General features: G+C 39.6%; 1 protein-coding gene across 2 annotated transcripts; it reads right to left on the bottom strand.

Annotated features, from left to right (window-relative positions):
* Positions 1-375: 375 nt before the first annotated feature.
* uaca (uveal autoantigen with coiled-coil domains and ankyrin repeats) lies at positions 376-24,844 on the bottom strand. Of its 2 annotated transcripts, XM_022768273.1 has the most exons (19): positions 24,795-24,844; positions 24,121-24,251; positions 19,109-19,197; positions 16,700-16,764; positions 15,233-15,290; positions 14,743-14,813; positions 14,255-14,361; positions 13,541-13,722; positions 12,656-12,693; positions 12,065-12,121; positions 11,206-11,313; positions 10,215-10,247; positions 9,185-9,277; positions 8,843-8,873; positions 8,687-8,736; positions 5,711-8,425; positions 5,243-5,395; positions 4,070-4,135; positions 376-3,082 (listed from the first exon to the last, which is right to left on the bottom strand). In XM_022768273.1, exons 1-19 carry the CDS (start codon positions 24,828-24,830, stop codon positions 3,011-3,013), a joined length of 4,155 nt encoding a protein of 1,384 aa, XP_022623994.1. In that variant the 5' UTR covers positions 24,831-24,844; the 3' UTR covers positions 376-3,010. The 2 variants fall into 2 exon arrangements, with proteins under 2 accessions (XP_022623994.1, XP_022623993.1); XM_022768272.1 differs by lacking the exons at positions 12,065-12,121; positions 14,743-14,813; positions 15,233-15,290; ... (2 more) ...; positions 24,121-24,251; positions 24,795-24,844 and having other exon boundaries at positions 14,255-14,279.
* Positions 24,845-25,518: the final 674 nt, after the last annotated feature.

The following is a 25,518-nucleotide window of genomic DNA, read 5'->3' as shown; positions in this document are numbered from 1 at the left end:
GTCAACTCCACCTCTTTCCTTGATAATATGAATATATAGATATTGATATGATTTTCAGATATAAACTTTCCATTATAATTTAAAAATGGAAGTTTGACCAGATGTTGGTACTACATGAAATGTCAAAGGATCACTAAATTCATCAGAATACATCATCTGGGGATGCCTAGCCATCAAAGAAATATCTCACAGTGTAAGTGAAAACTTTGATCGGCTGATGGCACTAAAGCAAAAAGGTCATCAAAGGCAGTAGGATTCATCCTCTGGGAGCCATGAATGTGTGTACAAAAAAAAGACAACTAAAAATAACAAAGTTCTTCACTGTGGTGATGACAAAATACTCTCAACAAAAATGTAGTTTTCTATGTTAGGCACTTTTATTTATTTTGTATTATTGATTCACAAACACAAATATTATTGCCAAAGAAAACAACCAATTTAAACAGATTGGTATCAGTATATGTATTTAGAGATTTTTTGGATTCAATTTATAATCTATGTTAACAGAAGAGGGAACATAGTAAGAAATACCTAAAGAATTAGTGTTAATTCCTAACATCTGCATAATAAAATGCAAGAGGTGTGGTTTTCATTAACTATCTGTTGGTGTAAACAGAGTTTTTGGCCAAAGTATAAAAACAGAGCAAGAAATTCTACTTGGTGAAGTGTGTTAGTTGAAAGGTAAAGACAGGAGTGCTTCAAATAACTACTTGTTAAGAGGGTTGTCTATCCACATAAGGAGAGATTTGTTCTATTCCTATCAAGTAGCATCCTACAGTAAATGTTACCCTGAACGTGTTCTGTGCCGTTCTACTTCCAGACCTGCTGAATATCACAATTGTCACACAGTAGTACAGTAATTAAAGTAGTACAAAGCTATGAAAAATATATCAGTGTAAAGGCACAAGAGACTCGCTCAACCATCACAACACCACTACACTACACCATTAAGAGTCACAAAGAGCTGCTCAGGGGTACGCAACCTTTGCTCCAGGAGAGCTGCAAAGTCCACTGCTGCATACATTAGATTTTTTATAAAGTCAACCTTTAGCTGCTGTCTTTAAAAAGGAGTTTGGTTTAAATGTGGTAATAGAAAGCAACAGATATTAGTAGTAAACCTCTGTCAGTTTAGTTTTACATTCAGATTTAATATTCAGTTTCATTTCATTACAGATTTATAATCAATTTCCCTAATGTTGAGTACAAGCATGCAGATATTACAGCTTCCAAAAACAACAACTGCCTACCCCTGGGCCACACTGATTATTACAATTTCTATCAACTTGGCCTGCCAAGTCTCACCACTAGAGGACACTCTGGTTTCAACAAAAGGACGACGTGCCACTGCAAACTGTAGGACACAGCAAGAGATCTCCACTCCACACCTCCATGACTCAAATCCAGCATAACCAATGCACAGACTAATGTAACCAGACTGCGTGAGAGACATAACTGACAGCTCTCCCAAATCTACCACAAACTGCTTCCCATCTACCAGAATGGCAAGCAGCTTTTAGATTTGGATGAACTTCAGGTCTTTGGTATTTGGATTATACTGAAAACATGTTAGTTTGGACCTCCGGAGGACGTTAACTGTGCCGTAAAATGAGTTTGACTCAAACCTGTCAAGAAAGTAGCTGAACTGCTACAACTGACATGAACAAGGTTAAAGGATAGGTTCACATTTTTTTTGCTGTAATCATTGCTCCTGTCTATACCAGCCTTCGAGAGATTCCTTCCTAGTGCTATACCAATGTAAGAGATGGAAAATCAACAGTCAAAAAATTTACTCCAAGGTTAAAATATGCTAATAAGAGGCCTCGGCAAATCTGAGTTAGTTTAAGGGTAAGGAAACGCTGGCAGGTAAACCAATAAAGACATTTCAAATGAGCCTTGAAAACTGACAAAAACTAAACTAACCTCCTTCAAAGCACATCAGAATATCAATGTTTTATTCCTCTTATTGAAAGTTTTTTTTTCTTTTTTATTTACTTGCTGGTTTACATCCCATCAAAAAAGGACAAGAACTGATTGCAAGGGGATGTTACACTCAACTAAAAAAAGATGACGGACCCTACACATGTCCTCTACGACTACTTTAAGCCAATACCAGCAGAAATGTGTTTATAGACAAACATGATAAAATAAACAGGAGAAGTTTGCTTTTTATTCCAGAAGCAACTGTGTATAGATTGATTAATCCACTTAAATGTTTGACATATACTTGACAAGTATCTTTTTGATGTTAGATGTGATTCATCCGTGTGTATTTCAACTCTTTCTAACATTTCTCTGACCTCTTCGCTGCCAGTATGAACAGGAGGAATGATTACAACATACAGTAACTCATCCAAAGTACACACTGCACAGGTATGCGAGTACCGCATTAAGGTCGACTTGAGAAGAATGTGAACCTACCCTTACAATTCTAGAAAGAAAAAAAAAGTTGTTAAATACAAAAACACTGTATGAGAGCTGACTGTCAGGTGGGAATGTGAAAAGTGGTCTTTTGTGTTCATGTCCATTTTACATTTCAGCTGTGCATTTCCAGTCATCTATGAGAGGGACCCACATTTCAAATAAGTTCCAAATTACTGAAGATAATGGGTTAATTCATCATTTTTAAGAGATTTGACAGAAATGTGTGAAATCACATTTTCACACACTGAAAACCGTTTTTGCATTACCGTTTCTAGCAATTTAAATAAACTGAGTTTTCATTGGCTGTGTTTCTACTGAAGTTGAAGTTTCACATTTGTACCAAGCAAACCTACAGTTATTCACCTGTAACCACTACAAAGAGTTAGATATTTGGGAACCAAAGTACGGCCATGCTACAACATAATGGATTTCAGAACAGCCTGTTTGGAGAAATATTTGCCAAAAGACAAACACACAAACACACACTGAGCACCCACAGGGGCCACAGCAAGGACACTTTGCAGCAAGGGGTTTGTGAAAATGGTGAATCCGAGTCAGCAGGTAGCATTGTGTTTTGTTGGAGGAAGCTTTAACACACAAACTCCTGTCTCATGCGGATGATCTGTAGTAAGGCGGCTTGGACGTCCTCATCCATGTGGCCCTAACAGACAAACAATCAGGAATGGGCTTCTGTTAATCAATTCATCATATTTATCACTATAAACTCTTGTCAATTACTCACACAACAGATCATTATGCGCTTCAGCTCCGGGCAGCTACTGTGCACTTACACCATCATGTTTTTAAATAATTTGGGCTGAAGTTTTTTTTTTTTTTTTTTCGTTTCCTGTTTTGAAATAATCAACAGACTTTCACAAAAGATTTTACAACACACTTCACTGCAGTGACAAAATATGATTTGCCCCTTGTTATGGACAGTGACTAAGTGCTGAAAGTTGTTTTAGCTGATCTCGACAAAAGCGCAACCATGATGTGATAAAACAGGCGTGATTTCATAAACATCTTTTTCTTGTCGTCTATACATCATACGGTTGCAAGATGTTTGCAGTGTTGTGACCGTTTATTATTTTAATGTGCAATGCCAGTGCGCCACACAACCCGTCAGCGATCTGTTTTGCCTCTCAGAAATGTTGACTGCGAGCCAACTAGAGGCGTGCTGCAGCTGCTGTGACAGACCCAGTATGTGTTGGAGCAGTTTTCAGCTCCTGTTTGCACCTCACCACCAAGTTGGACTTGTCGTATTTCTATCAGTTACTTTCTATTGACAGGTTTTTTAGAACAAGTTGTTGCTGGGAATGGCCACAGACCGACAGTACATGTTAAATGATTTCAAATGCATTCAAATGCTGAATGATAAATACCACATACAGCTCGATTCAACAAAATCTATATTTTTGACTCAAGTCTGCTTTTATGAAATAAGGGCTTTGGCTTCTATGGAATCAAATGTGTTTTAATGAAATCATTCATCTCTTTGAGCACCTTTCTTTCATGGACCATATTATTACAATCAACTCCATTCATGGTAATAAGACAAACTCCCTCAGTAGTCAATGGGCAGTTTAAGAGTTACAGAAAGAAATCAAGCGTCTATAACTTCAATAGGGATTAATGAGAGGAAACTTACCTGCGCTGCACTGAGAAGATGAGTTCGATAAATCGAAACCACCTCCCTGTGTTGCCTCTCAGCATCCTTATTGGGCAGATGGTAAAGAGAAAGACATGAAGACGACACGGTTATTGCCAAGATTTCTTCACCAGCTTGTAAATACTGCCGCAGTTCAGTCACTGAATTATAGTTCCACATTATTATAAATCTTCTTGCTACACCTCATTGTCACAATGAGAACTGCACATAATTTCTTCCTTAAGTTAATCATAGGTTACATGAAAGGAGCAGAGGGTTTTTATACATGAGTTAGTGTACTGTGACTAATGTGAGGAAATTGAGGATTGTGAGGTTAAAATGTTGCTGCATTAACCCATTAATCATGTATCATCATGCAAAACATAAAAATGAAAAACTTATTATTGGTTCTCCAGTCAGTCACCAGCAGAAGACAGTTACTGTGCAGTAAATCCAACTAAATATAAAGCAGAATATGCTGGGTGCCAGGAGCCCCCCCCCCGTCTATATATCCCTGCCTCTGCTGAATTATTTTTATCCACAGTGGGGATATCTAAGTAAAGCACTGCAACGTGAGAACAGTCTATAGTGCAAACAACAATAAAATCAAAAATGGAATTTCACTGTCTGCACTCGTGTGACTGCAGCCTATTTATTTTCATGTTGACAGCACATTGTGTTATTGCATTTATAAATGTTTTGGCATGCCTGGCCGAGTGGCGCTATCCATGGTACTGAAAGAGGGATTTAATTCTGAAATGTTAAATTAGCATTTAACCTTTTGTTTTGCCGTGTATGTTCACATCTCCCATGTGTCTGCACGAGGAAAGGACAAAGGAAGAGTAACAATACTGCACTAGCTACTTCATGAATTACATTTTTTACAAATGGATTAAAATATTCCTGCAAATGCAGTGGTTAAGTTCAATGTCTGAAATTGCTTTATTAAAGTTCATAATTATTATATAAATATTACTTTAACTGCTGCAAAAATAGCCTACAGCCTTCATGGTCTATATAAGCCCACTGTGCTTTGTGATTTATTTCATGAATGAAAACGTCTCAACCGCCCCCCTTCCCCCTGTTTCACACACTGCACCCTGAGAATATGCATGTGTTTATATCATTTTCTGAAATACATATTTTAATCAAATGTGATGTGTGTCCACTCACAGCCAGCTGTTGCTGTAGGCTCTTGATCTGGGCTTGGAGAGTGTCAATGTGCTGTGTCTGTCTCTTATTGGGTGCGTTGCTGGTGTATGCCAGCTGGGAGAGACCATTCAGTGCCTGCTTCAACCGCTCAACGTCTGTCAGCAACTCTGTGATCTGACAAACACACAAAGACACACAGAAATATTAATGTTATTGTAGATACATTTTTCATTAATTGAGAATGAAAGAAAAAGAATTTCATCCATAAAAATGGAAACGAAAGTCTGAAAATTTTGATTTTCTTTCTAAACAATCCAGGCTTTGTTTCCTTACAGTCAAAAGAGACACAAACACTTCTCAATGGTGGATCATCACATTTTGAATCTATAGTAGTTACATTTAGCAATATTCGGTGTAGCTAGTTTAAATAATAAAGCCATGACTTTGCACTTTTAATAACGGGATTATAATTCATAATTTTTTTTCCACCTTCTTGTCTTTGGCTTCAGTCTGCTGAGCTGATGTCTGGATCCTCCTCTGAAGATCACAGATGGTGCTGAGCGACTCATCGTATCTCTCCTTCAGCTCTCTAATTTCTCTTTCAATGGCATGTCCCTTTTCCTGAACAGCCTCCATCTCTGTCCTGGCATTGCTCTCACCCTCCCTTGCTTGTGTAGCCTCCTGACGGGCCTCTCCACACTCTTCTGCTAAGCTCAGTAGCTTGTTGTTCAGGTTGGCAGCCACCTCCTCCAGCTGTTGCTTCTCCTTCTTCAGCTGGTTCATTTGGTTTTCCTTATCGCGAATCTCCTCAAGAGCCTGTGTGGCTTGAAGGAGTTCAGATTGCAGGGCAGACACATCTTCAGCCCTCTGGGCGTTGTTCTCCTCCTCTTCTCTGAGAGCCAATTGAAGCTTAGTGACTTCAGCCTCTAGGGCGTCCTTTGCCTTGATGTGTTGTTGCAGCAGAGAAGCCTGATCCCCTTGGTGTTCCTGCAGTTCTTTCTGTAAGGCACAGACCCTCTGGGCCTCCTCCTGCTGAGCCTCTCTTGCTTTCTTGCAATCGGCCTGGGCTTGCTGCATGGCATCATGGAGGGCTTTAAGCTCCGTGTCATATGTTGCTATTCGAGTCAACTCTGATTTCAGACGCTCCTGGAGATTTTGGATCTGAGTGTTGCAAAGGCCATTCTGGTCTTCAAGATCAGCTTTCTGAAGTGTAACCTCCTCGTGCTGCTGCTCTAAACTGACCAACTTCTGAGTCAATCCCTCAAATCTACCCATGAACTCTTCCTCGCCTTCCTTGTGTTTTTCACTGGTAACTAAAGCAGTCTCTAGTCTTTGTTGAACAGATTCAACCTCAAGTTTTAGTTTCTCTTTCTCCTGTTTGTCGCTCTCCCAAGCAGACCTTTCTTTGTTATACTTCTCCTCCATTTCCAACAGCTTGACTGTCAACTCCTTCACCTGGGCACTGTAAGAGTGTTCTTTCTCCTCAGCCGCTGTCAGTGGGATAAACTTGGACTGAATAGCCTCCTGTATGGTATCAAGTTCTTTCCTCTGCTCTTCTAATTCTTGAGTAAGCTTTACCGTTTCCTCCTGGGCCAACACATGCATTGCTGACACTTCTTTTGCTCTATTCTCTGCCTCAACCACAGTAGCATTCAGTGTGTCTGTGATAGCTTTGTGGTCTTTTATGCTTATATAGTATTTCTTCATCTCCAACAGAACTTTTTCCAATTCTTCTTTCAACTTATCATTTCCTTCTTTCACATTCTTCAATTCTTCCCCACTTTCTTTTTCCTTGGTCTCCAACTTCAACATCTCTGCTTTAACACTCTCTAAGGTGGAACTTAACTCCATCTTCACTTGCTCATGCTGCTGTCTGGGAACATACTCTCCCTCCAAGCTCTGTTTCAGAGTTTGGCTCTGTGTGGTCAGCTGTACACACTCTTTATCTCTGTCTTCACATCTCTTCTGCAACAGTTCAAGTTTCTTCATCAGATCGGCATTGTGACAGGTCAGAGCGTCCGTTTCACTCCGGTGTCTGTCGCTGGCACTTTGGAGACTCTTGATATTCTCCTGCAGCGTGGCCCTCTCGGTTTGAAGCTGCTGGACTTGTCCCTCTGCTTTGCCGTAACGTTCACTGGCCTCCACCAGTTTATCCTCCAGTTCCTCCAAAGCTGTTACCATGTTCCTCCGAGCTTCCTCATGGTCCTTCATGGGTATGAAGTCAGTCTCAATCCTGCTGTTGAGCTCATCCAGTTGCTCTCGTAGTATATCTCTTTCCTCCTCGCTCTCCTCAACCTCATGAATTAGAGCCTGGCTTTTGGCAGTCACATCCACCAGCCTCCTTTTCAGTGAGGCGTTCTGCTCTTCGAGAGCAGCCCGTATCCTCTGTTGCTCCTCAGCAGACTTCCCCCCTGAGCCTCCCTGGGATGACGGACTGTCCAGCTTTCTGTGCAGCTCTGCCACCTCCTCCAGCACACGATCGTAGTCTTCCCTCAGCTCAGCGATCTGTCGCTCCTTCTCATCAACTGCATTGGTCAGCAGGTTTTTCATGTTGTCAAATTTCTCAGATGGTACCACATTGCCATGTTTAGTTTGGGTCTCCTTCAGTTGGGTTTCCATTTCCAAAAGGGTTTCTGCAAGTTCATCTCGTTCTGCAGTCAGAGCTCCCACCTCTTGGGTGAGCCTATCTGCCTCGGCTGCTAGCTGGTTTTCACTGGATTTGTACTCCTCTAAGGCCTTCTCGCTCTGTTTGAGGCGGTTACGAACACGACACACTTCAGCTGAAGCACCTTCATACTTGGCCTTGACGTCCAGGAGTTGGGCACGCAGTTCTTCTGTTGCCTGGCCTCCTAAGTGTTCCTTAACAGCGACTACATGGGCTTGCAGCTGTTTGACTTTACACTCAGAGTCCAGCATCCTTTTCTGGACATCTCCCAAGGCATCCTCGAGCTCTTGAACCTGCTGGTCAGCCTGTTTCTGGATGACGTCTCGGCTTTGAATCAGTTCTTGGCACTCTCGGTTTTTACGGTTCAGGGCAGATTGAAGCCGTGCCGTCTCTTCTTCTGCTGCCTGTTGTCTTCTCTTGACTGCATCAAGTTCATTTCGAAGTGCATCTAGTTCACTAGAGAGGTCCCAGCCTACAGCTCCCGCACTCTTCTCTAGAGGTCTGGACAAGGAACGTGACATGGCAGGATTCTGGACCATCTGCAGACAAAGAGAAAAAACATATTGGTACCAGTACACACCAAATACAGAAGAGGTGTTGATTGCTTGAATGAATGAATGTACATTCACAAAATTAAATACAGACTGATTAGTTCTTAGGACATGATGGAACAAATAAGTTTTTTGCTGAAAGAAAGAACAACTTCAGGATCTGAATACTGTACAGCTTCGATGTAAACTTATGACACTGTATTCCAGACAGTTGCAAGTCACTTGTAACTTCCACACGTAAAAATTTACCTGATCAGAATCTAGGCTGTGAGGTTGTTTGACCAAAATGTTTTCTTTGCCTGAAAGACAACAGTGTACAAACACAACATTCAAACCAAGTCATATTTTGCTGGTGAAATTTGAAATAACGGCATTAAATGGTTGAAGAAATGTTGGGAAGTCAACCTTTGATAACAGACTGCCCACAGTAGTCCCCCTGTGAAGATGTAGAATAGATACATACTCATTACAAACGGCTACACTACACTACATTTATTATGCATTTTCTGAAAACAGATACATGCCACTTCATTAGATATATGTAGCTAAAACTAATGCAGTTCAATACAATGATCTGTGATAAGTAGCTGATTCTGAACAAAAGATGAACGTGTTCTAGCGCATATTTAGTCAATGAAATGTACACACAATAGTACATATTTGACCACTTATTTTATTGACATTTTAGGGGACGCTGAGCTTCCCTTGCAGTCTTAGAGCAATCGCCACTGATATAAAGTCACTGACCAAAGTGCTCCGGAGCTGGACCTTGACAGTCTCCAGCCCTCGAGCCCCTTCCTCTCTCTCCTTGGCACTGAGTATCACCTTCAACTGCTCCTTCTGATCCAGTAAAAAGAAAAGTAAAGGGATGAGTGAGTCAAGCAGGAGTACCTAGACAAGTTAAAATATCTGATAAATAAATGACTGATATGACTGATAAATAAATGACAAATGATACACAAATACATACATACATACATATATGTATCATTTGTCAAAAGGATTACAAACACCTTAATTGAACTGATATGATTAAGAAATACATTTAACTCTTATACAAACCAATATTTTAACATCTCAGAGAAATGTTCAGAAAACATCTGCCACATACCATTTGTTAATGTCTTCTAAAACGTATCACACCGTATGTCTGAATAATATATTTGACATAGTGTGAACTGTTTTGGTTTTTTAAAAAACTTTATATACCCATTAAGTTATTCAGCGCTCTTCAGCACAGAATTACCGGCTTATTTTAGCATACATCCCTGTCTGTCCAGACAACATATGAAGGAATTTAATACAGAGGAATTATGTGTATTTTATCACAATTAGATGGATGTTTGTACCAAATTTGGCAAAATTCCCCCAAGGCGTTCCTGAGATCTCTGGCCACGGCTGTCGCCGGTGTAGAGGCATATAAAGATGTAACAATTTCAAAGAGGCTTAGTGAAGTTGTTTGTAATAAAATTGTCCTCAAAAAGTGCTGCAGATATAGCTAGCAGCAAATTGCAGCTAATGTCAAAGCTTTCAAGGCAGCAGAAAAGGGAATGTGGGAAGATTTTCACTAACCATAGGACCCATATGGTCTGTAGGACAGTATATCTTTATGAGACAGAACAGCATCCGTGTTCAAGATCCTAAACCATTTGGACAAAGACTGATCCATTCAAGATGACTGCTGCCCTGATGTGGCTTTGATTGGGTTGATGTATAAAAATCACAAATTGATTATAGTATACGATACTTACAAACTAATTTAAGGAAGAAAACATACCTCTTTCTGAGTGTCTTCCACAGCTATTTTTTCCTGCAGATCAAAGAAAGAAATATATATTCACTCAGTTCAGGGATTAATAATTGACAATACACCATTAAAATTAATTTTAGTGAATTTCCTTGTTCTCCTGTGTATGAAAATCATTCTATTCTATTCTATTCTATTGAGGAGTTTATTGTGCTCACTGAATGTCATTCATTCATTCAACCTTAAGAATCATTGAGGACATGCCCTCATTTACAATGATGTTGAGTTTACACTTAAACCAGAATAAACACACACAAACTATACACATATAATTTACAAGAAAACAACAGAAGAGTAGTAGTAGGAGTAGTAGTAATAATTAACAGAGACCAGTGTCTGTCCCATCTTACTGTTAGAAATGCCACCCAACCTATTATATAATTATATAATACAAGTTGCAATGATGGGTAAAATAACTGCCATCAGTAATGAATCTCAGGGCGGAGTGATAAACTGAATCGAGGGGTTTGAGTGCATAGGCAGAGATAACATCACCATATTCAAGGACAGACAAGAAGACAGCCTTAATTACCCGCTTCCTGCTGAGTGTAGGAAAATTTGCTCAGTTTCTTTACAAATATCACATTTTTTTTGTCGTAGCTTGTAATTAATGTAATAAATTTTTACATAAGCTATCAATTTTAAAAGCCTGCTCTGAAAGAAAAACCTGTGGTTAGAAAATTGTTACACTTTTCCTAAATCAAGTATTACCTTCATTATATTGGCAGAACCTGGCACTATGGTACTAATGTAAGAGAGCATGACTCATCTCAGCTCTTATTATTATATTCCTTTATATTTGACACCCAAACATCACCCACAGAAAACCTTACGCAATGAAAAAAAACAAAAAAAAAAACAAAAACAAGCCAGTAGAACAGGAAAAGCGTGCTAGGATGGTTTTACTGTACTGTATTGTTTTGTCTAGCTCAGTAGCTCCTGGTCTGGATGTATTGTTTACCTGTGTGAGCTGTTGCTGTAGCATGTTGACTTTATCTAACAGGGTTCTCTGCTCCTGGTGGTACTTCTTGAGACTTTCCTGCAGGGCCTCGTTCTGCCTCTCCAGGTCCTGGAACACATCCACACAGAAAAGGTTAAAAGCTTAAAAACATAAACATTCAATAACTCTTTTCTGTTTTTTTGGCCACTTGGGGGCAGCTGAAACAAGCTGTAAACACTGCACTGACATATCATCATCTCTGAAGCCGATGCAGCAAACCTATTAGCAAACAATTGTGTATTTATATATCCAGTAGTTATGGAGCAACAATGACTTTTTTTTAGTTGCGCTTCTGTGTCTTATGTGCTCTCCATCCACTTCTAAATCTAACTAATCCAACTGTGTCTGTCTGCTGTTTGCTTCAGAGCAGGTAGTGTAGTACAGTGTACAGCTACTGAAAACAGCTGTCTTGTGTGTTTGAAAATGACACTGAGAGTTGTGAGACTGAACCAAAACAGTAGATTTATGGACCAGGCAGCCAAACAATGAGCTGAAACTTGCTTTAAAACTCTTTAAAGCTGAGTGGATTGGTACATTTGGGTCTGTGGTAGATTCATTAATAGGAGCAAGCCCCTTTCCCTTTCATCATCATGTTGTTTTTTTTTTCCCCAGGTATAGCCTCAAAATCCAACGACTGATATGAAAAAAAACTAATGAGTCAGCACTGCTTCATGGTTAGATTCCTTGATTGGTCTCAAGTTTGGATGTAGTGAATTCAAGCAAACACTTTAAAGTTGCTTATGAGTGTTGTATGTATGAGTAAAGCAGAGTCAGTGTGTCTTTGTGTGAAATTTGGAGGCTGAAATTAAACAGCACTTACATGTATGATCTGATCCCTTCTGTTAGCCTCAGTTGCCTCTGATCTCTCCACAGAATGCTGAAGATGAGACAGGATCTTTTTTTACAACCGTGTTTTCAGGTTATAACATCAACATGGGCTTGGAAAGCATACGGAATAACTCTCACTTATAATCACTAGATGGCAGTCACGTACAACTGAGCAGCAGTAAGTACCTTATAGGTTCTGAAATATGAAAAGGTTGTACAACACAACACCAGGTCAAAGAAAAAATGCGAAACAGCAAGAAAAAAATACTAATTATTCAGGGTGTTTTTACAGCACAGCCTTCAAAGAGTTTCTGCATTTGAATGATGAGCAGATAGGTATTATTAATGTCAACAATGGCATATACATATAAGAAACCTTGATCTTTGTGATCTTTAACAAAAGGGATTGTGGAAACAAAATGGCTACACAAATGTAATTTCATTACTATTCCCATCATGCCACATATACGTATACATTAAAGTCCTTTAAAATATATAGGGCAGTGTGGAGAACAGCTTCTCCTCACTATAGGTGAGGTTTAATGGATGATGTGGGCCAGTAAACAGAAAGCTGCAGGATTACCTGTCGCTTCCACTGTTCCATCTTGGCAGCCTCTTTATCTGCAACAAAACCAGAAAACAGCAAAATCAGATCTCACTTTTCCTTCCAGATGTTATCAAGATTTGACAAAAATGGCTGGTTTTACAGAGCAGTGCCCCTTGAAAACATGTTGAAGGAAAGGAATGCACAAACGAAACACAGAAACAAATGAATATATATCAGAGAAATATGCAATCAAGAAGTAATTGGGAAAGTCAAGACTATGGCTAAAGATATTATGAGATATTAAAACTGAGAAGTATTGAAAAAGACTTACAGACATAAAGATTAGAAAATAAAAATCCATGCAAAATGGGGCCAGAATTTACATTCTGCAATGATAATAATTCTCGGTTCCACAGTAAGTCTAAAACAGTATAAAATATGTTAATAACCCAATGGAAATGAAAAGAAAACAGCAGCAGGGCATTGGGGAATTAGCAATTTTGCCTGCATGTATTATGGTTTTGACAAAATACACGTGTAGCCAAATGTGCCACACTTTGCTGCTGCATATCAGCGACTCATTTAATTATTACTTGTTCGTTTAATTGTCACTAACTAATCTTGTAGCTTAAACAGAGCAAGCAAAAGTCGACAAAACTTGTTGCCCTTCATTTGAATCACATTTCACCTTGTAAAATGGTATGTATTTGATCTTTTCAAAACAGATGGGGAGATTCTCAGCTTTAAGTGGATTTTTTTCACACTACTTCCTGTGCATCATTTGGCAATTATCAGCACTACCCACTACAGTCACATGTCAGGGAGCTGTTTAAATTTCAGACGCTATCGTCATCAGTCATTGATTCTTTGTTTCATTGATTCTTTTTCACCTTCTGTTGCTGGCGATGTTTTGCCACCTACCTCTGGTGGCTTTGTCGAGGTAACTTTTGACCATCGCAACGAGCTCCGGGTTCTTGCTGAGGCGAGCATAGTGAAATGCATCATGACCCAAGCCGTCGATAGCCTTCACATCAGCGCCACTTTTAAGCAACACCTCTACTGCATCCTTACAGCCGTACTCACAGCCCAGAATCAGCGCTGTCCTTAGGTGGTCAATGAAGACAAGAATATACACAAACTATATCATTGATATGATTGATGTGAAGCACTCAATTCACAACATTGCAAAAACAACTATTCACCATTAATTTTGTTTAACTATTGCCGAATAATCCCTAACAAACAGAAACAGAAAATAACATACTTTCCAGGACTTTAGTTTTCCTTCTTAGCCAGAAATGCGGATTGAATATTTTCTATTTCACATCATATATGCAAGTGTACTGTACAAATGTACAATGGCATCTTGTTTCTGTTGTAATTTTCAATGTCTCCCTTTTCAAAATGAGTTTGTTTTCTTTCATTTTCTGCTCTTACTTATTTCATCATCTGCTTGAACCAGGTTTGTTCTGAAAGGTAAATGGCCTTTCAGAAATACTTTTTCCTACAAGTGTCTGAAATATCTTATAGCGTTTGCTGTAATTTGATGTTAATATCAGAAAGGCTGTCGCTACAAGGAAATTATATTTGCCAACCCTAACAAAGACGAACACAATGAGGGGTGACGTCTCTTACTTGTTTTGCTTGTCCCGCATGGTGATATCAGCCCCCCGCTCCAACAGCAGCTGACAGATGCGTGAATGACACATTTGGGTTGCAAGCACCAGAGGTGTCCTGCCATCCTGGAGAAAAAACAAAGACATACAAATAAATACACACATGTGTACAAAATCACACTATTATAAAACAGAATACAGTCCTATACAGGCCAATCCAAAGAGTCAATTTGTCGCTCACCTCAAAGCGAAAAGGAAAAAAAAAAAAGGCCAGGCAGAGTAACCCAGAATATACAGAGCGCTCATTCAAGCGGACCAAGTTAAGATTTAGTGAAGAACATTTTGTGTTGCTCTAACTAACATTACATGCAGGTAACAACCTTTAAGGAGCAAGCAGATTGATATGCTGTTCTACAATGACAACTTAACACCAGGAAAATGAAAACATATCTTAGAAGAGACCATTACAACACACTGTGTGAAATCAAGTGCAATATTAATTCTCACAAAATCACTGGCATTCACAGAAGCCCCGCTGTCACAGAGGAGTTTCACGCTGGATGAGCAGCCTGCCATGACTGTGGAGAAAAAGAGTGGAAACAGCTGCAATCATTTCATCCCATTTAACACTGAGAAACACACTTACATCAACTTAGCTTAGTGGACCTGGGTTTGTATGTTTGTAAGTGCAGTAAAGCTAAACAACTGCTGTGTTTAAACCAAAAACAGCACCTTTTTCATTATCATTGTTAGAATTATTATTATTAGTAATATCAATAAGTAATATTATTATTACTAGAGTAGGGTTGAGTAAAGTTCTTATGAAGGTAAAATAAAGTAGAGTTAGGACTATAGTAAAGTCACTCGTAGAGTAGTGGAGTGGAGTAGAGTCAGTGCTACAGTAGAGTAGAAACAGTGCTGAAGTAGAGTCAGGAGTCAGTACTGGAATAGAGTCAGGCAGTACTACAGTAGAGTCAGTGGCAGAGTAGAGTCTCACCAGCATCATGTAAAGCTGTTCTTCCTTGAAGGTCCACATTTCCAACTGGACAGTTGTGCTGTAAAATAACGTAAACACAGGTTGGCACAAAGGAAACAACTGAAACAAATTATTCTACTGGCATTGAACTATCAATTATTATAAACATCGAATCCAATCTAGAACAATGATTTATCACCAGCATTGACAACCTTCAGTAATCTTGTAAACAACGATTATGAAAATAATTAGAAAAATATTCAGCAGTGGCTGATTTGTGAAACAATATTGAGTATAGTTGAGTATTTGACATGAGCCTGGATTTTCAGTTATGCAAAGCTAAAAGAACTAAAAAGAACATGAATTAACAGACAGGTTAAGCTGTTGATGGGGAGCAGTTGTCTTATTTTACAAGGACACTAAAATTATTCCAACAGAGGAAATACCGCTGGTTGTCTTAAAATCTACTCGTAAAAAGAGATAATTCTTTTATAAATAATCATTTAATGATGTTTCATTGTTGCAGCTGTAGAAGAAAAAGTCTTAAAATCATTTATTTCCACTTGTTGGCAGTGAAACCTGAGAGGCAAGAGCAGGCAGGTCATATTAGGCTAAGTGGTGCTGGGCTGATATGCTTGTGACACATCTACATAGTCTTTCAGCTGGTTGGACACCAGTGACTGTACCACTGTGTTGATGAGGGCCTGCTATGAAAGCCTTGAAGACTTAATGCTAACGGGGGCCTGATGTTGCTGGGTAAGCTTGGCAGTGAGCTCAGGCCCCCCACTATAATAACCCAACTCTCTCTAGCAACAAGGGCCAAAAATTAGCTGAACGCTCAAATGACAAAGCTTAGGGGGGGTGGAGGCAGTAGAGCGGCAATGGGAGCTGACGGGAGAGCATGGAGGGGGGGATACCCTATACTTTGAGGGTTTGGGCTGATGAAGGGAGGTAGTGGAGGTGGTGGGGGTGGTGGGTGTTGGCGTCCAGCTGCTATGTCTGGTGTGATGACGGCACCAAGAATGGACGGCAGGTTTGCAGGAGGGAAGGCTTGTCAACACCACTGACAACCGCCTGCCAACAGCCTCGACCTCCGTAAGATCACTGCCATGTGAGAGACGGGGGCAGGGGGAAGGGCTACAACGCTATGAGAGCACAATATTGCAGAGGTAGCCCCCTCATTGTAAACACATAAATCCTCAAGTGGAGCACGGTGACTCAACAGGGCCTACTGTTGACCGATACAGAGTAGGCTATAATTATTTAAAGGAGCTGAAAGGGAAACTGACTGGCCAGTGACTGAGAAGCTGCTCCGTGGATCAACACACAGCAGAGTGTGTAGATACACAACACACCAACATGAGCAACAGAAAACTGAATGAAAAAAAAAGCCCATAAAATGCTAAGAACAGCCTAATATGAGTTATCTTGTAATGTGTCACGTTTTCTCACAACAGTGAATATCAATGAAGGACAGCTGCTCTTTACCTGCAAGAGTTTCTGCACACACAGAGAATGTCCATTTCTTGAAGCCAGATGAAGAGCATTTTTACCTGAAAACAATGGATAAGAAAATTAATATAGTGTTTGCATCTATGTGTTTTTATAGCCACAATGTGCAATTACCACTACACTGAACGTATGACTGTATCTCTTAAAGTGGAGGTGTTTCTTATCATTTTTGCTTGTTTACAGGAAAACGCCACAGATTGCCAGAGTAATCATGACAATCAAAGACCACAAGTTTAGATCCTAATTAGTTTTGAGTCAATCAGGAGTCAATTAGTGTGGCAAAGCTTGATATAATTATGCTGTGTTATCTGAATAGATCACATGTACAGAACGTGATTTCATCAATTATCATGGATCACCATGGAAAGTTATTTCATAATACTGGCAATACTATAGTAGTGGTTGCTTTTCATTTACTGTTAAGAGCAGCTCGCTTAACAACTCATTTGACCAATATTGGATTATGCTAACGTTACAGGTCAGTGTGCATCCAAAACTAATCTTCCTCCTCTCAATATAGTTGATAATGGACGATGCAGATTTGTTCTTGCCCTTTGAGTCTCTCAACCTTTCAGTCACTCATTTATTGACTTTAAGTCCACTATGAGAGAAGCACATTCAAATCTAAACTGCTCTATTCTTCTATCAGAAGAATAAACCCACAAAAAAAAGGATATAAAAATAAACAGGCTTTTTTCAGGGATTAAGAGGTTAATTTACAGCTTTCCTGCTGAAATGGAAATAAATGAAGCCTTCAAAGTTAATAAGAAAAATTTCTACAGGTGCCCAAACTTTAGTTTGTTATTTACAAACCCTCTGTCTGTACAAAGGCAGGGTTGGAACAAACTGTGTTACTACACCGTCCTTTGCAATATTAGGACATTGGAGAGGAAAAACTCCCTTTTAACAGGAAGAATCCTCCAACAGAACCAGACTCGGGGTGTATATAGCAGTATATGCTGTTGTATTCAAGCATCAGACTGGCTGTTATTATGAGTGATACTTATAGGTGTAATAATGTTATTAATAATAACAGTAGCACCAACTAATAATAATAACAATATTAATAACAAAATTGATGAGTTTTCATTCAATAGCTTTTCTTACTATATCTTTTTCAGTCAAATTAGTTAGGAAGACACTTCATTACTGAAACAAGAGTGAGTATAATTTGTTGCTTCCATCTTAAATTGTTTCTGAAAGTAGGGATTGATAAATCAATCTGTTTTGCTCACCATTCAGCCTAATTCTACATTCTAATTTATGCTGTCATAATGAAGAAAATGAGCACATTTGCTGCTGAGCAGCACTCTGTGAAGTACAGTAATAGAAACAGACCACTAATAAAACCAATTTTCTGACTAACACATCCTCATCTCTTTCCTTGTGCTCTTGTGCAACGTGCTCTGACACAAAGGTCCTTAACCTGCCTTAACTGATAATGTGAAAATGTGGCAATGACTGTATGCAAGACCAAGATACGTAGTGAGGTTTATTTTTTATCATAGCAAAAGCAATAAACAAACTCCATGTCTAAATGAAATACTGACAAAAGAAATTGTGCTTATCTGATTGTTTACCAATTAAACTGTTCACTGTTAATCTTTTATGGTCTTGTTGAATTGTATTATGTTATACTGCAAGATGTTTTTTAGTATGAAGTCTACCATCACTGAAATAACACATAAAACAGTATATAAATACAGCTCCAAGGGCTGTACAATATTAACTTCCTACCTTAAATCCTAAGAGTAGAAGAATAGAGGGATTTTCCCAAACTAATGTTAAAGAAGCAGATGCTAACTAAGTTTAGGAATCATATCTTATCTTACTTCAGTATATCCTATCTCAGGTTTGGAAATCCCAGATACTCAATCCAACTTTAATGTCTGTTACCTAGCAAATGATGCTATTCTTCTCATCTCATCTTACAGATGTATTTTTGTGATCCGTTAGATTTCTCATTGAAACATACAAAAAACGGAGCAAAAAAATAAGTTAGAGAAAAACGAGTTAGAAGTGTTGTTCTCTTTACAAAAACGCTAAGATAAAAGAAACGATAAAAGAAAGAGAGAGTGGGCTAAGACAGCCTGCATCTACTAAACCACAACACATGAATAAGTTCCGCCTGTTGATATTTCGTTGGTTGTAATGGTTATCTTAAAGATAGGAGTGTTTATTTAAGATTTTGGGAAATCATGAAGCTTGTGTAAGACACTTTTCCTATCTTAACTAAGAATTGGAACATTAACTTGGGAACTATTCATCTGCACCGGCTTTCTGATAACCCTAATTACCATGGTTACCAAATAGTAAAGGACCTGCAAGTTTGAAGGTTTCTGTCATATGGCCCCAGGTTATTGCTTTGATCCAGCTTGAACTCACCTGTGGCGTCAGTTGCAGTGATATCAACATTGTGTCCTAGGATGAGATTGAGACAGTCTAGGTGTCCTCGTGTTGCAGCCAAATGAAACCTGGAAAAGAAGACGACAGATGGAGAAAATTAAAGAAATATGGACCAGGGAGATGGCAAAGTAGTCAGCAGAATAGTGAAGGGCAAGTGAAAAAGTGATAGGGTGTAAAGAGAAGGAGGTGAGGGTGAAACTGGAGGACAAGAGAAAGACTTCAAATGGACCCCTGGCTCCTTGCTATCAGCAAGATCAGCATTCTCAAAGTACATAACAAGAAACCTCCGGGCATGCAATGACTCCAAGGCAACCAAGAGGTATACACATGTCATTTTCCTGCTGTTTCAGCTTCCTACGGTATCCTACTGTTTTACATGTAAGCACTATCAAATGATAAAAATAATTGATAGACTACCTGCAAAGAAAGTACACAAATGAAAAAATGCACAAATTTGTCCGTGAGGGCACCACCTTTGGGTCTATTCAAACTGAGGGATAATTATGTTAATACCGATAACAGTTAAGAATATTCTTAGTATTATACATTGACAATGTTCATGAGAGCTTTTCCTCTGTGTTCACTGTCTAGTTTGTATAATGTGGTAAAACTAAGTGGCCTGCATGGGAACAAACAATATTTGCTAATGATCACATCATTTATCTAAATATATTTTATTCATGAGTTTTAAAGTTCATTCTTGGACTTCTAAACAGTAGTTAAAACTTTCAAACTCACCTTTAAGCCAACATGGATGTAGAAATCCTTAAAATAAAATTTCCATAACAATTAGGGAAACTCCATCTGCTAATGATGACCGTGTGATTTGATTAAAAACACCAGAACAGCTACTAAATTAACCTTGAAATGTGTTTGTTTTGTCAAATTTGTATTCATGTTTAATTGCCACAAAATCTGCATATTCCCTTGTTAATTGCTGGCTCAATTAAGCAGTTTCCCCCTGCACGTGTTTGCCAACATGTCTTTAATCGTCACTTTTGAATGGAAACATTCCTGTTCCTCTTCTCTGATTTAACCCGCAGCAGTACTGCCGCCACCAGCCATGAGGGTCTGTAAAGCACTTGTGTGTAAACCTATCTCAGTCTGTCGCCCATCAGGCCACATGAACCTGTTTATACACTAACCCTGAGGTATCTGCCAAGGAGACGGCTAGGCTGTCACCTCAACACTGGTGCGGGTATTAAAAGCCGTGTTGATGGCCAGGAGATGCTGGTTCTCTGGGGAGCAGAGGAGGGTCCTGACCTCTCAAGGCAAACAGCAGACAGGAAGTAGACAACAGCTATTCAAGTTAGGGGGACATAAGTGATGAGAATCGTCAACTTCATGAGCCACAGTACTCAGAAAACTGAGGGAATGCTTCTGAAAGGAGCCAAAAATACAGCGTGAGAAAGATACTTTCCCAAAGTGGCCTCAGACATTTGGACCCCAATGTATATAACTTTGATGAATAAGGAATGACAAATGTTTTGTACTAAAATCATGTGTTTGCAATCACATTATGAGTATATACAATAGCTCAAACAGTTATTAACTGTGGTCGACACATTAAGACTGACAAAAACTGAGAATCCAACAAAACAGCTAAAATGTCTGACACTGCCAAAGATACAAAGATCACAAAGAATTAACTCTGGGACATAAACTGCTTACCCGTGAATTTGGGGAGACTAATGGTTCTGGTTTTAAGAGAGCACATTTAGCTATGTCATTTCATCTTCACACCTGCTCCTTGGGCAGCTTTCAGGTTGACAGTCCACAGGATACGGTTGCTATTTTCAGAAGAGTGGCCAGAGACTATATGCTGGTAGCTGAACCATACATATACCATGCAGCCAGTTTTGCAATGACAGACTGTGAAGGTTGCTGTACCTAAACACAGTCATACTCATCATTTACTGTTCCCCTGCAGGGCAGACCAACCAGAACCAGTTAACTATAAAATCAACACATCACCTTAACTGGATATTTATGGAAAGTGGTCATGCTTTTGCCAAGTCTGCCCAAAACAAAAGTGAACCACAATCGCAACTCAGCAAATCTGCTTATAGTTCAGTGGGCCACACACAGACCAACATGTGTCTATGGCATTCTGGCCTCTGCAAACGCCAGCAAAGGAATGTTGAATGGCGATCCCTTGTAATCATGGACCTCTGTGGGGAAACTAATTACAAACTGTGGCCCTGATATATAATTTGGGGTGCCCCGGATTAACCTCACTGTGTTCAGATAATGAATTCAGCTCCAACTGTTCTATCGTGGCTTCCAACTGAGTAAACAGTTTACATCTCCACTGTGGCATTAGCTGGCTCCCAGTGAGATAAGCCCACCCATCACACCTGCTCATTCTGTGCAGTTGAGATAGCTAACTGACAAGGGCTTAGCAGCGAAAGAAGTCAACATGACAGCACTCCACTCGAGACAGTCACTCACTTGGCCCTGCAGTCTGGAACTGGCAATGACTAAAGATACTGCGTGCCTATTGTTTGTCAGGATTAGCAGCAATGAATTTTGTGATCAAGTGTTTTAAGAATAACAATGGCAAGCTGTGAGTTTCACAGTTGGATCTGTGCCATGTTCAGACTGATCTTTAGACAGATTGAAAACAGACTGAGGATATGCAGCCTTTATCTTTATGGACTTGTATGTCTTGAACATGTATTTCCTAAATACTAGACAATCCTTGATACTAACATTATTATCGTAAAAAATTTAGCTGACAGACTTAAATCTTGCCCGAGTAGTAATCCATCCCAGTCGACATCATGATTAAACTTGTCATTATCAAAGTGGTGGTATATTGGTGGATTTTTGTGCTAATGGGAAGCTCTGACATCAGAGAATTTCAACTTAACACACTAATACATTCACATACTGTAGAAAAACATCAAAGACAAAAAGATCAGCAAACAGGGACTTGAATGAAAAGGATTATTGGGGATTAATATGCTTTCCATAACGCTGGCCCATACATTTTTGTGCTCTAGGGGTCAAAAGAGGTTCAAAACAAGACACACACACACAATACTTCACATTCAGTATGTGGACAATCCTGTTTCTGACCACCTGACAAATTTATGTCCATTATTCATTCTCCTATTAGCTGCGTTTTGTTTGACAGCAGCTCCAAGAAACTCCAACTCAAGACGAATATGGTTCTTGAAATTGCTAAATGTTTAGCTTTCTTCACCAACTAGTTGTTGACCTTTGTTTGCTGTTTGGGGCGTAGGAGACAGTGGATTAATCAAAGCCTATTTTCTGTAAACAGCATGGCAGAAATCAATGAGGTGCGGGTTCATTGTGAGTGACAACTTTCATGATACACATATAATCAATGTTGTGACATCTCTCTGAACAGAAATCATTAAGGAAGAATGTATACATTTTTCAATTTGTATGTAGCTGTAGATAAAATGATGCCTGTAGTGTAGCACACAGCTAAAACATTTATTATGAATAAAAACTGAAATTGTTCTTTCAGGTTGAGATAGAACCCAATTAAATCTAAAGAACATGCTTTAGTCAAGATGACAGGCAGCATGAATAGTTATCAGTGTTAAAACAAGGATGTATTTGACTCTGCAGCAGCCATAGTATTTTGACTGTTGTGCTTTTAAAGACGCACATTATCATATACACCCATTAGCCACAACATTAAAACCAGTTACCGGTTGGCATCTAAAATCATTGGTCTGTGAAATGTTGTCACAAGAGAATTTCACACACTGCTGAAAATACTCAGCATGTTTGCTTCTGGGATCTGGTGCTCCATAGTTATACGCTTTAACAAAGCCTTTTTCAAAATAAACCTGCAGCACAGGCCAGACACCAGTGACTTCTTCATATATCTGGAATTAAACTGAGGGCGCCTGGACTCCCAAAATGCTGGTGCTAGAATCTGTTTAAATTTAGGAAGAAAACAAAGTACCTGCTTTTTTAAAGAGCTCAATGCATTGATTTTCAAGGCCAGGCCATTATGATCATTAATAGGACCAAAATAAATGACTCTATGAGATACCTGAAATATGTGTGGTCTTTGGTCAAGATGCAACGTCCACAAACTCCTTGTACATGTTTCAGTAAGGTTGACCCCCCCACCCCCACCCCCCACACACACCTTTAATTTCTATCCTTCTGTTCACCCTCTTCTTCTAATGAAACACTATGAAAGGTGTAAATCCATAAATCCAGCTCTTTGCAAAGCAAAAGAAAAAACAACAAACAAAAACAAACCCTAATCCTGAGGTCCCCAATGAAAAATCCTACCTTATAAGATACGGTCCTTCAAGATGTCAACTGATCCTGATAATGGTCTGCAGCTGGGCCTAAATGTATTACTTGGTTTTGCAAGCACCACAGTGGATCTGATCTGAATTTGCAGGGAGTCATTTCCTGTGAGGACTATATAAACAGCCTTTGGCCTATGTGGTCAAGCCTTCAGTGGCCACAAACATTCTTTACACCAACTCCCACTCTGACCTCCAGTCAGATGGACACTAAAAGGGAAATTTCTGGATATAAAAATGGACACATAATAATATGCAACTGCAATGCCTTTCATATGCAGTGCAGATGGATGAAGGTTTCATGTAGAAATGTGCAACAGGGTCACCATAGCCATGGGAAATTTAGAGAGGGCAGGGTTGCCTTTTGGACCTAGAGACTTGGCACTGATGTTATAAAAGGAGGTGAGAGGTAAAACTATTTTGAGTAACAGTGACCTAATTGTGAAGGAATTCATATCTACATATGCTTTCTCTGAGAAAAAGGGTCAGGAATGTGTGGTGGGGCGGCCACTATAATGTTTGTTATTTGTGATGCACAGCATTTTCAGATTTGCAAATATTCAAAAATGCAGGATAGATGGTATCAGCTCTTCACATCTCTTTCACCAAGTATGTCAACATACTGAACATGAATGTGTGTTTGTCTGTATGTTGTGTGTGTGCGCGCGCACACATGTGTTTACTCACGCAGAGCGTCCTTCCACATCGAGCTTGGTGGGGATGATGCCCTTCTTGCCGAGAACAGCAGCCACCTTGTCCACCTCGCCACGTTCCACCGCCTTCATCAGCCGGTCATCATACTTGTTCCAGTCTGTGTTCTGACAGTGACAATAAACTATCAGACATACAGTATGTTTGACAGTGTTTCCCAAACCAAATAGTTAAACAATGAACATTACAGAGCAATATGTATAATTTGGTTAATTTTTTTTTTAGCCAACTACTAAATGCAACAGTGACAAGCCCAAAGTCCATTTCTGACACAAAAACAACAACAGACATAAGGCAATGCAAGTTTTCTTTTTGTAGTTTCACTAAATCCCCCATGATTGATGGCTACAAAGCATGGGAACAGAGTAACTCTTTAGGCTTCTGGGCAGCAAATTTACATGGAGGTGGTAAAAACTGAAATTAAATAATAAAAACCTAAGCAAAGAATCAATTAATGAGTCACCAAACTGATCCATCGATTCACAGCTGAGATAATTGCCACATCTGCCTCAAGAAGAATTTCTTCATCGCATTATCACTTTGTTAAAGTACACCTTTCAGGTAGTTCAATTTGTGATGAAAGCATAAGAACAGAAGAAACAGTCATGAAGAAAATAGCTTTTGGTGACAAACTGACAATGAATACCTACAAAGTGCATAGAGGTGCATTTCAGCCAGCGGCTCATCTTGGGTGAGTGGAGCTGGTCCTTGCACCGTGCTACTGAAAAGGTTGCCACGGTTCCGGTTTTACAAAAGCACAAATTGAGAAAAACAAAGTGTATAAAAAAAATCCTCTCAGTTTCTCAGTGCACTCAACCAGTGAGTGCAACAAAAAGGGATGAGAAGACAAAATGATGACAGTCTATACTGCAGTGGAGGTCCTCTTATGGAAGGCTCAGCCTCTGGAGTTTCCCTCATTTGAAGCAAAGAAGTTCAGTTGGCAGGATTTTCTAAGCATTCCTGTGTTGCTCATAGGCTCTGCCTGTAAGTTCATCACTGCACAGCAGTTTGGTTGATGGTTAAAGGGAGGAGAAGGAGGAATAAGAGAGGAGGAAGGAATGGAGGTGGAGAAGCAGAAGGGCCAGCCCTGCCAGCCCTGGGACCTGCCCTGGCCGGCAACTGCAACTCCTCCTCTGGGTAAAAGTCAGCTCAGCCTGGCTACTTCTCACCTCCCCCAAGTGTCTTCCCCTCTATTCTTGCCTTTATCCTCAAACCTTCTGTTTAACTCAGTCTTCTTTTGTTTTGATAATCTTCTTCTCTGGACTGTTTTCAATCTGCAAAAGCTGCACGCTGCTTGCTTATCAAGTAGTAACTGAAGAGCCTCTTTCTTTGCCTCCTCTCTCCGCTGTCAGTGGTCTCCAGCGTCTTCACCCC

The sequence above is a fragment of the Seriola dumerili genome, unplaced genomic scaffold, assembly GCF_002260705.1.
Source record: "Seriola dumerili isolate Sdu_G_001 unplaced genomic scaffold, Sdu_1.0 BDQW01001449.1, whole genome shotgun sequence".
Lineage (NCBI taxonomy): Eukaryota > Metazoa > Chordata > Actinopteri > Carangiformes > Carangidae > Seriola > Seriola dumerili.
This window is presented reverse-complemented; position numbering and strand designations above follow the sequence as displayed.